Source organism: Pelodiscus sinensis, chromosome 1 (genome assembly GCF_049634645.1).
Source record: "Pelodiscus sinensis isolate JC-2024 chromosome 1, ASM4963464v1, whole genome shotgun sequence".
NCBI lineage: Eukaryota > Metazoa > Chordata > Testudines > Trionychidae > Pelodiscus > Pelodiscus sinensis.
Genome location: NC_134711.1, coordinates 211,615,393 through 211,627,623, shown reverse-complemented (window position 1 = coordinate 211,627,623; position 12,231 = coordinate 211,615,393). Strand labels below are relative to the sequence as shown.

Genomic DNA, 12,231 nt, shown 5'->3' with positions numbered 1-12,231 from the left:
CCTTGAGATCTGCTGATTCATAGTTGAACCTGCTGTACTTCACAAACTACAGCATCAGCAACTTAGAATGATAAAGAACTCACAGGTTCGCTACAGTATTTCTTCCAGTATTATAACACATTCTGACAATCTGACTCAGTACTTGTATATCAATAATATTAACAATAATAAAACTTTACTGGCCTGCAACAGATACTTGGACTTACAGACTTGCTAAAAATAAATGAGCATGAGCAATAAAATCCTCTCCTTGTGACTATGACCAGCTTTTAAAGGGAGAAGATGTCTCTACAGAGCCACATCTTCTGGGGATCTCTCCTCTAATTTGGAAATGAGACAAGTCCGTTAGCAAAGAAGGAGATGACATGGTGATAGAGCTAACACACTGGAAACCAAATTTATGAAGATTCCAACAGAGAGGAACTGGAAATTATAATAAGAGGACCAGAAGCTAGAATTGGATAGTTCTTGAAGGTTATATGAGAGTAGTAGAGCTTGAATGTTCTTCCCTAAGGGCTTGATCAAGACAAGCATCCTTATTTGGGACAACATTGAAGCATGAGCTTTATTTCAATGATATTTAATAAGTCCTACATAAGTTAGACACATGCATATATGCTGTCCTGAACATGGATGGATTTAACACATGCTTATATGCTTTACTGAATCAGGGTCTTACATTGCTCACTCTGTAAGGGCCTGATCCAAAGCCCATTGAAGTAAAAAAGGGCTGGACTTTCAAACTTTCCACACCTATCATGGAGACTAGGTTTTTAAAGTACTCAAAAGGAAGTAACTCCCAGTGTGACAGCTATGGCCTTTTTGTCAAAAGCACCCAACAACCTGAGCTCTTTTGAAAATCTGGTCCCAGGTATCTGTCTGGGTATGTCTACACTACCCCACTAGTTCGAACTAGCGGGGTAATGTAGGCATACCGCACTTGCAAATGAAGCCCGGGATTTGAATTTCCCGGGCTTCATTTGCATAAACTGGGCGCCGCCATTTTTAAATCCCTGCTCGTTCGAACCCCGTGCCGCGCGGCTACACGCGGCACGAACTAGGTAGTTCGGACTAGGCTTCCTAGTTCGAACTACCATTACTCCTCATTCCACGAGGAGTAACGGTAGTTCGAACTAGGAAGCCTCGTTCGAACTACCTAGTTCGTGCCCCGTGTAGCCGCGCTGCACGGGGTTCGAACCAGCGGGGTTTTAAAAATGGCGGCACCCAGTTTATGCAAATGAAGCCCGGGAAATTCAAATCCCGGGCTTCATTTGCAAGTGCGGTATGCCTACATTACCCTCCTAGTTCGAACTAGCGGGGTAGTGTAGACATACCCAAACTAACCAGATAAGATGATGAACTCCTAGAACTCCTCATGAAGTGAATGGGAGCTGAGGCCATACACTAACTTACAGGATAAGGCCCTTTAAAAAAATCAGTCAAATAGCCCTTTGGTCATTGATCTGGTCTTCATGCAGTTCCTGAATCTGCACAATCAGGAGCACTGTTTTAAATATGCCAGTCTTAAAAATCAGTAGCTACAATCATTGCCAGCTTTTTCTCCTCTGACATGCCTTATGCCTGACAGGAGACATACCTTACAGTGCACTAAACTTCGAAGAGACTGGCAGGAAGTAATCTCCTTGTAAAGCAATCATCTTTATTAACAGGGCCACTAAGATCACATTCCTATCCTGAGTTAACAACACCTGCCCTCTGAAAGGACATAGATATCCTCAGCTGGGGAGCAAAGACTACTATTGTTTCTTTGTAGCCAACGTGAACTAGAGTGATCCAACCGTAGCACATTGAATTCACTTAATTCACTAACAGCTGGTGAAAACAAAACCACAACTTACTTTCTGCGTTGCCGGATTCCTGACACAACAAGGAAAAGAATTCCCGCCCCAACGAGGCAAAGAACAACACTGAACACGATAAGCCAGACAGGCACAGTGGGTTCAATGGGTGGTGATAAAGTAGAAGAAATCTTCAAGAACTGCAGCGTGTTGTCTGTCAGTAGGAAGGCACTGTTGATTCTGTTTCTGTTCATCCTTTAAAAAAATACAAAAAGCAACACAAATTATATATATAAAATGATACAGGTAGTAGAGTGCATCTGCCTGTCTATCTATCTGCAAGTCCGTTTGTTCAAGAACTCCTAAACAGTAAAAGCTAGGGCCACCTGATTTGGTACACAGCATCCTCTTATCCTAATATAAAGCAAGGTCAGGGTTTAGTTGTGCCAGGAGAACCAGATGCCCCGGGAAAAGAACAGTTTTCCCTAACATACAAGGGAGTGGCCAGGAGGGCTGGGCTCTGCCCTCTTGCCTGCCAGCACAATAAGTAAGTAGCCCCCTTTCCCCAAACCCTTCCCCCCCCCCCCCCCCCCCACTCTTGGCTGCAGCCATTGGAGGAGGGAGGAGAAAAAAGGCCCCTGGCATCTGGGAGAGGGCTAGGAGAAGACAGAAAAAGGCCCCTGGAGGCTGGGGGCTGGGTAGGAGAGAAAAGGGCCCCTGGTGGACAGAGAGAAAGGGGGGGGAAGAGAAAATTGCCTCTGTGAGCTAGGGGCACCTGGGGGAGAGAAAAGGGCCTCTGGTGACTTGAGGGGCTGTGAGGAAGAGAAAGGGAGCCCCTTGTGGCTGCAGGGTCTGAAGGGGAGAGAAAATGCCAATGCTGGATGGGACCTCCCACCCGGAACCCTCCTCACCCCCAACCCTCACTGCTCCCCTGGGCTCCTGCACTCCCCCCCCCATCCTCAAGACCCTGCTCTGAGTCTAACACCCTTCCCCCCCCCCACACACACTGCCTGCCCCCTGCCCTGAAGGATGTAGGCAATGCCGGGTCAGTCTGCTAGTATATTTATAAACAAAAAGACAATGAGGAAAATAGAGCCCTGCTGTGGGCAGTACAATGTTGGCAGGGCAGAATGTGGCCCAGTATGATGTTTTTAGGCTGCATACATTGCATAGCCACTGTCACTAATCCCTCTGTAACCATTACAGGGGGTTAGTTACAAGATTCCTATGTGCAACTGTTTAGGAGCATTGGGGATAAAGATGCAACATTGCTATTGTCATAGTTTATATATTTATTATATTATTAATTGTTTCTTCTTTAGGCATGAGATGGAATATGTACAAAACAAATGGAATGGTCACTAAAAGAAATATTAGAGAAATTCATGTAACTATTATCAAAGGAAGAATCTTGTACTTGTGAGATGTTGATTGATTCATTAACACTGAATAGATTTTGCATGTACAATGTAGATTCTGAATATTACAGGTTGTACCTCCCTTAACCAGGGCTCCCAGGGCAACTTCTGTGGTCTGGCATGGACCATGGATGTTCCTGGGCCACAGAGTCCAGAGTGTATGTGCATGTGGAGGGAGGTTGGATGGAATGGCAGGGTGTTCTAGCCCCGGCGAAGCCCCCTGGCCCCAGCAGCTGGGGAGCCCTAGCCTGGCTGCAGCCGTGGACCTCTTGCCCCGGCCAGGGAACTCTGGCCCCGTCCCCAGGCGTGGAGCTCTGGCTGTGTTCTCATTCCAGAGGCTGGGGAACTCCAGCCTCAGCCCCAGCAGCAAACAGAGAGCTCTGGCTTGGGCCGCAGAGCTCCATCCCTGTCCCTCTGCCCCAGCCACAGAACTCCAGCCCCAGCCGCTGAGTCAGGTGGCTGTAGAGCTCTGCCCTGGCTGTGGAGCTCTTGCTGTGGTGCTCCAGCCCTGCCATCAGCGCAGCTGGGAGAGCCCTGGATGGCTGAGGCTGCAGCAGGGGCAGGCTGGAGCCATAGCGTGGTGGCAGCACCGCCACAAGGGGAAGGACTTTCCCTGGTCCAACAAATCCCTTGTTCGGAAGCAGTCAGGTCCCCAGGGTGCTGGACCAGCGCGGTTTAACTTGTATAAGCAAAAGTAGCTGAGTACTAAGCCCAGGAGTTCTCATTCTCTGTGGGAATTTTGTTTCTTGTCTATAACCTGCTGACAGGAATTTAAACATTTTTGAAAGCATATTCTCTTCTGTAGCAGGGGAGAGACAACAGTTAAAAACCAAACATGCTATTACAGCATCCAATTCATTTGGCAAACAGTGCCAATAAAAGACTTACTGTAAATCAGCTTATGCTACCCAGTGAACAACATAAATGAATGCAAAATAAAAAGGTACATTCCAACACTCTTAGCAAGTTTCAGTGAATAAATAACCTCCTTTGCCCACCAATGCACTGAAGTTTGTGCTGGGTATCTCTGTAGGAAATAGTTTAATCTGCTCAGAAGCTTAAAGTTAATCTTTGCAAAAGAACGCATACTCATTCATCAGGAATTAGGTATTATGCCTTTGTAAAGATAACATGATTTTTAAAGACAAAGTGCAGTATATTTAAAAACAAAGGGGTCTGTTTTTCACTTGATACTTGGGAAACATATGTGGGTAACTGTTTATAGGGGTGACCCTTGCAAAGCCCTACTGAATACATAGTAAACTATTGAGGTTCGATAACCTATTTTTCTTCTTTTCCTGTGCAGCTCCACCTTATTGCCTTTCTAGCTTCAGAACATAATTTTTAATGGAGAAGTAGGACAACTTATGCTGCATTGTACTGTGTGTGCAAATCTACTACATCTACTACAGTGACAGGCTTCCCATAAAGACCTATGATAAAAAGTATGTGTGCGTTACATTATTTGTTTGGTCTCACAGTACAATATGACACTAGAACAGCCGGGACTAAAAGCATGATCCTCCATCACTTGAACTGAAAATACTAAATCTACTGGCTGGGAGCTGTAGCAGACTTTGTGGATCAGCCATTAGAGAGGCATGTGCAATGCACCCTGAACAGTGGCCACAGTCAGAGCTCATCATGTCAAGACATCGTGAGAATTCATAGTTAAAAGAAGACCCCTTTCGAAGTTGCAATCAAACTCCCAGAGGCTCCCATGTTTCAAGAGCTCAAAAAGGTTGTTCTCCCTCCGCCATGTATAACTCCTTCTAATCTCTTACATGCATGTAAGAAGAAGAGTACAGACCCCGTTTTGTTTAACTATAAACTAATTAATATAATTAAATAAAAGACACAAAGTCTAATAATAAAAGTGCCTAATTCATACAGCCTGAAACATAGGCCCACACTAAGCAAGCCTCTTTGGTTAGCAAGGAAGAATCACAGGGAGGGACTATTACTTTACCTTATGGCTGCTTCTACTTCACTTCCAGGAACAGTTGTCACATTTTTGGAAGAGTCTGTGACCACAAACCAAAATGACACCCTCTCTGTCATATTGCAAAGCAGCACATTGGAAATTCTGTGAACATTTAAAACAACACAAATAATACAAAAGTAAGTACAAAATAAAAGTACTTACAAAAGTGGTAGATGTTATCACTATATTCTGCAGTTATTTTAGTCTCAGGAGAAAAATCTTTTAGAAAAGGAAATTAGTAGCTTCTGTAAATATGACTAAGAAAGAAGTACTGATTATACCATTTCCTATCCTCCAATACTAGAACAAAACACCAGCAATATTCCTGTATTTATATAGGCTTTATTTTATTTTATTTTATTTTATTTTATTTTATTTTATTTTATTTTATTTTATTTTATTTTATTTTTAAAATACATTTTCTGACCATATAATCACTGTCATTTCACCATTAGAAAATGTGTTATTACAAGTTAGCCAAGTCTTACATCATATCATGTTGAAATTTAATCAGTGCATTTGTGGGGCCAACTTTTTGTCCTGTGTTTGTAAAGTACCCACCACAAATGGGGTCCTGGTCCAACACAGTGTTACTCAACTATTTGAGGCTGTGTTGGTCCCTTGTTCCCCCACTGGAAGCAAGAAGGCTGTGGAGACTTTGTCTGATTGCAAACCTCTTTTACAGATTTTCGGTCTTGAGCAGGAGTGGACAAATACTGACTAATGGGCTGGATCTGGTCCATAAGGATTAGTTCCTGGTGAGCCCTCACCTCTATGTTTACCTGTGCTTCCACAGTATTGGGTGAACACAACTCTCGTTGGCTGTGGATCACCGTTCATGGTGGGAAGCAGTGTCCTCAGTCCATGCCACTTCCCATTGGTCACAAACGGCGATCTGTGGCCAAGGACAGCTGCAATCGCCAAATACCTACAGCAGCACAGGTAAACATAGTGTCAGCAGCCTGCCAGGGCCATCACTTTTTTACTATCCACTCCTGATCTTCAGCCTCTCTGCGGCTATGTCTAGACTGCAAAGTTTTTCTGGGATACCAAAGCTCTGCCATGTCCAGGGAATGCGTCCGCTTTTTTGGAAGAGTTTCTGAAAAAGTGGGCGCGTTCTTTCGGCATCCCTGTATTCCTCTTGGTGAGAAGAATAAGGGATGTTCCAAAAGAGGAGGCTTTTCCAGAATTTGGCCCAGTGTAGATGGGCCAAATTTAGGAAAAGCCACTTCTGAAAAAAAGCAGAAAAAGATACGCAAATTGCGGTTTGCAATTTGCGTATCTTTTCCCAATCAAATTCTGCAGTCTGGATGTAGCCTGAGAGCTTTTATGCCTGAAAAAGCCACCCTCGCCCTGGGAACAAATCTAGTCAGTGGGAGTTGAGTAGATTGTGGAGACAATGAGTTAAGTTTTCTTGGGACTATTGAACCACACACCATTCTAAAACTGACCCATTGCCTTTCAGTTCTGTTAAGTTACATTTAACTATCTAGAGACAGAAACATTCAGATGGATGTGAAGCAGTTAATGGAAGCTGTATTTGCGATCAGATTTTCATGAGTTGCTACATAAAATTGAGTCTGAAAATACCTTTATAATTTTTTGATTCTTGTACACTTATAACTCATAAGGAAAATACCATTAGAAATATATGCACGAATAAAATCCTATAGGAATGTAAAGTATAACTGACAATAGCTGACTTTGTATTCTGAAACTAAAAGGTGGTCAGATTGCTGAGACTGCAGTATCTGAACAGTTTTTAGTTGAAATTTGTGTAAGCAGCTATTCTGAGCAAGTTACACTTGCAGATCAAACTCAGGAATTAGGGTCCAGACTTACTTCCACTGAATTTCCTGGGCTGATTATCACCTGCACTAATTCAGCAGAGCCCTGGCAAGTCTCCATGCTATGGGTACATCTACACATCAGCGTTATTTCGAAATAACAAAACTACAAACCTTTATTCTGAAATAATGATGAGCTGGAGCACTTCTTACTCCGACTCATAGTAATTCGCCTTTCAAGAGGAATAAGGGAAATTGAAGAGTGTTCTTTCTTTGACTTCCTGTTGTGTAGACAGCGCCAAAAGCCTAATGCTGAAGTTGTGTAGCTTAATTTGACTTTAGCCCTGCTGTGTAGATGTACCCTAAGCGTATGTCTACACTACAGAGTTTTTTTGGAAAAACAGCCATTTTTCTGAAAAAAACTTCAATTATGTCCACACTGCAATCACGTTCTTTCAAAAGAAAATCAAAAGAACAGAGGAGTTTTTCCGACATTGGAAAGAAGGAAGGCTACGAGGAAGAAGTCTTTTTCCAAAAGAGCTCTTTTGGAAAAAGGCGTGAGTGGACAGGGAAGAGGGAGTTCTTTTGCAAGAGGAGGAAAGAGGAAAAAGCACAGGTGCCCTGGTGGCCATTCTGTCCATGGTAATCACAGCTTACATGCGAGAGAGCGTCCATTCAGTGTGGACACTATCTTTCGAAAAAGCAGATGGCTTTTTCGATGCACTTTGGCAGTGAGGACGTGCTCTCTTTCGGAAGAAGTTTTTTCGGAAGGTCTCTTCTGGAAAAGCTTTTTCTGAAAGAATCCTGCCGTCTAGACATAGCCCTAGGTCACTGGCAGAGATCCCCACTGGGACACATGAATTCCTAAGCCTATACATGCAAGTAATTATAATGCCTAGTATTTATTATTATTATTATTCCATTGATTCCTCCTTATTTTTATGGCGCAGCCCATCCTTCTCAAAACATAAATGTTAACATATATTTTCTTCTGCCAACAGCTACCTTCGAGTACTGTAATGTTCTATAGTGACATCTGCTGGCTGATCAGAAACATAATTAAGTGACTTCTAGAAATCCTCGGGATTCCTGATAAATGCAACAGAAGGTTGGCACAAGGTAGGAGGTTATGGAGAAGAACAGTCATGGCCTATACAACTATAGCCTTGATTTGGAAGGAAGTGGGCTAGGTTCTGAGGCAGAATAGAGATATGCTTGTTATGTTATGTTATTTATTTGATTGTTACCAGATATTGTTAAGAAATGCCACATTTATTGTATGTTTTAGTGATGTGAGGTTGCCTAATGCTTTAGATAGAAGAAGCCTTTCTGGTTTCAGAACCTGAAATACACTGTGTAGAGATATGCACTAGAATTACACCCTCTGTTATTTTTGGAAATTTGAACTATGTTGTTAACCTCCACCATGTCCATGATTGTAAGCGGTTTATAAATTTCAACAACACAGAAAGCATGCTTGAATAAAAGCCAAAGGCAGACCTCTGTGTTTTAAAATGTTTTGCTTCAGTTTGTTGACAATAGAAAACTACTAGTTTGTTTCATTTATAAGATAATTTAGTTGGAATTATCATACCACCTTCAAAGATGGATCTCAACTGAAAGTTTGGGTCCACATCTACTTACAATCTTTCCCAAAATGCTTAGTTGTAGTTCCATCTCTATTTATATAATTAACAGGCAAATGCTTTTATTAATATTTTAATAATTCGAACAGCAAGACTCAGGAAAATAGGTCAATTTTCCTTCCTTTCAGCTCCCTGTTGCATATAAAATCCTTGCACAATTATAATCATACAGAACTTGGCTTTCCTGCCATTCTTCATCAGCAGAATGTGAGAGTAGCAAATCCTAGGCTTTGAAAAGAATGATCTTGTTGTTCATGGGAATTTCAAGGAGGATGAGTAAACACCAAGATGAACTACCATGTAACACACAAGTTCACATATCTTTTCACAGTGTGGTTATCATTCAAAGTTATTCTTTTATATATACTAGGGATGTGAATGGGTAACCAGTTAACTGGTTCTCCAGAAGCAGCCCCCTGCCTGCAGCCTGCAGCCTGCAGCCTGGGGCTGGGAGCTGGCAGCAGCCTTGGTGCAGGGGCTGGGAGCCGGCAGGGAGGGCTGGAGCACTGAGATCCCACTAGTCCGTTAACGAATTAAACATTTGGTTAACCTAACGTTTAACTAGTTAACTGATTAACTGGGATTTTACATCCATAGAAACGTGTAGGTTTCTAAGAGAGCAAAGCATCTTTTCTAATGGGGGAAATACCAGATTGTCAAGAAATAAAAGAAAGTTCAGTGAGCCAAAGAGCAATGCAGAGACACATAGCTTCTGTGCAGACCTTGTCCTCTCCTGGATCATAGGAAGACCCCAGAATTTGGGTTCTTCTGATGCCCTTGGTCTGACATTTTGCAAGGCAGCAGATGCTTCTCCTCCTCATAGAACCTCCTATAACCAACAGGGCCAAAACATTCATCTTGACATAATCAGTTCAAATCTGAGAACACATGAAGATTTATAATTCCATTTCTAAATGATCAAAATACTTCAAATGCAGATGTAATCCTTGTGTAAAAGAGACAGAAAAAGTTTGGTTTTGTCTAGCAGGGCAGTGAAAGATAATGCAGATTTTTAAATATAGCATTGATAAAAGTTATGGCAACAACCGATTTCACTGTTAAATTAAAAGAAATTTTTTCACATTCTTTATGTGCTAAAGATTAACTTGTCTCCAACACAAAAGAGAGGTACATTATTTAAAATGAGTCACAGATTAGGGAAACTAGGGTTACCAACACAAATTACAAAAGATCAGGTTTTTACACTGTGCAGTCAGAGACTGGTTCACATAGTTCATGAATGTCTGTCTTTCAAAGTGAATTACAAAACCCTAGTAAACAAAGAAATCAAGGATTTGTGCCTCTGCTGCAAAAGTTTAAATTTTACAATAAACACTCATTTCCTGTTCATTATTGCAGAATACTCAAATGGGTAGTATAATTTGTCTGTTTCACACTACTTTGTCAATTTAATGTCTTTACAATGTTAAGCTCAAATCAGTGAGTTAGTTTTTTTAAATTCTAATTGGATACATTTTTGGTTGAAATTTGAATATAAGGGAAACCTTCACTGACTTGCTGCTAGAAAATAGGGTCTGAACAGGACTTAGTAGTGACACAAGGGCAGTAATGGGTACCTACTGCTGGACTATTGCCATTTTCTATGCCAAAAGCTTGTCACTGTGATGAAAAAATCCCCCTTATCCTTCCTCCAGGGGTCTAGCAAGGGGTCATTTTGAATCCTAGTAAGTAGGGTGTTCTGACTGTGATTATTTACCCACTATTCATCTCCCATGTCCTGGAAGACTTTGCATTACATGTGATGGTAAATGAAGCCCTGGAAATGCAATAGAGCTATGGAACATCTCTCCTGCTCCTCAGTGACCTTGTGGCAATGAGTCTTTCCTCTCCTAGACCATCATCCTCTCCACAGCCTATATACTTGCCAGGGGATCAAGGATCTGGACCTTCATACAAAAATGTACACCTTCAATCATTCTCTGTTCCTCTGATGTCATAATTTTTTTATCATTGGCATACAATGTCTCATATTGTTTAAATCTCAACTAGGGATGTAATAACCTTATAGGTTAGTGCTATAGACTACACACATTTCCTCCCCCACCCCTTGCCAGTAAATTTCTTAGCAGGCTGGCCAGCAGCCCAGCTCAGTCCCGATTTGCAGTGGGTCCAGGACCTACTCCTGCTGCAGCTCTGCATTTAAAGTGTAGTAGGAGTCAGGTGGGCAGACAGCCTGGCTCAGTCCTGGCTTGCATGGGGTCCAGGATGTACCTCTGCTGCGGCTCTGCATTTAAAGTATATTAGGAGCCAGGTGGGCAGGAGCTCATGCCAGTCCAGGAGCTCAGAACTTCCCCTTAATCCCCCGGACAGGGGCTGCTGCCACCCTGTATCACATGCAGCAGAGTGGGGTTAGGCAGCCAGTCTGTGAAGGGAGCTGGTTTTAAAACTGGTTCCCCTTGCAGACCAGCTCCCGCCTGGCACTCCAAGCTGCTGCCTCTGATACAGAGGCAGCAACGTGGAGTGGCAAGCAGCTCCTCAGGAGTGGGGCCAGAGTGCACTGGCTGCTGGCCCCACCTCCAGGGACTATCAAATAGTCAAGTAACCAATAAAAATTCATGAGGTTAATCGACTATTCAATTAACCGATATTTAACATCCCTAATCTCGACCATTCCTTAATGATAATCAGATGGTTTTTCTTTTATGACAATGAATAATCCATGGTGAATCTTCTACATCCCTAATGAAAGTTCCTTGAAATTTTGCCAGTAAAATCACTGAGGCCATAAAATGGAATTTAAACAGGTTATCTAATCATATAATTTACTGGCTCATAGTTACATGGCTAGAAGTTTATCTGATAAAGAAAATGTAGGGGCAGAGACATTTCTCTGATTTCACACACAACATTTTAATTGGTCTAATATGACATATTACATTGATTTTCCTTTGACACTGTAGCACCAAAGAATTATCCCTTTTCCAATGACACACAAAACCTCGCCTCCAAGCAAACAACAACACTAGCACAAAATGTCACACAGAAGGGTGTAGGCAGTACAGCCTGATGATTGGAACAAGAGTCTGGCCTACGGGTTGGAGCAGAGTTAAGGACAAAGCTAGAGGTACAGTCGGGAAAGAAGCCAATGGTCAGAGCCAGAATAGAAGCAATGGACAAAACAAGGGGTTTGATGAGGGAACACGACAACGGTTGGAGCCAGGAATTCTGAGGAATGAAGGGAGCAGGGCTGGAGCAGAGCAAACAGGGTTTGGAGCAAGGGCTAGTGCAGGAATCAAGTGTGGTACAGCTGCGGCCATGGAACACAATATGCAGCCACTGTGCTATTGTTGCTGCATGGCTTAAATGATGATCTGTTGGCCCTGATATCCAATAAGGGAGCAGAGTCAATTAGTGAGGGTGTTATTGGACTCGGCCAAGCTCAATGGTTGCTAGGAGACCACACCTTTAGTGAGCTGATATCTTGACATGAAAGTATCAATTATTATAATTTTGAAAGGCCTTGATTCTTTTTTTTTTCACCTACACTGGTATAAACCAGCAATAATTCAGCTGAAGTGAATATGGAATTTGTGAGAGAATAACAACTGTACTACCAAGTATATAAATTAATCCATA

At 42.4% G+C, this 12,231-nt stretch overlaps 1 protein-coding gene across 4 annotated transcripts in view; it reads right to left on the bottom strand.

Annotated features, from left to right (window-relative positions):
• The window catches only part of CLTRN (collectrin, amino acid transport regulator), a 32,203-nt gene that overhangs the window by 975 nt on the left and 18,997 nt on the right, over positions 1-12,231 (bottom strand). For all 4 annotated transcript variants that reach the window (XM_006122830.4, XM_075914289.1, XM_075914278.1 and 1 more), the window contains 2 exons: positions 5,187-5,303; positions 1,860-2,054 (listed from right to left, as the gene is read on the bottom strand). In XM_006122830.4, the coding sequence (XP_006122892.2) occupies positions 1,860-2,054; positions 5,187-5,303 (312 nt within the window). The remainder of the gene's footprint in view (positions 1-1,859; positions 2,055-5,186; positions 5,304-12,231) is intronic.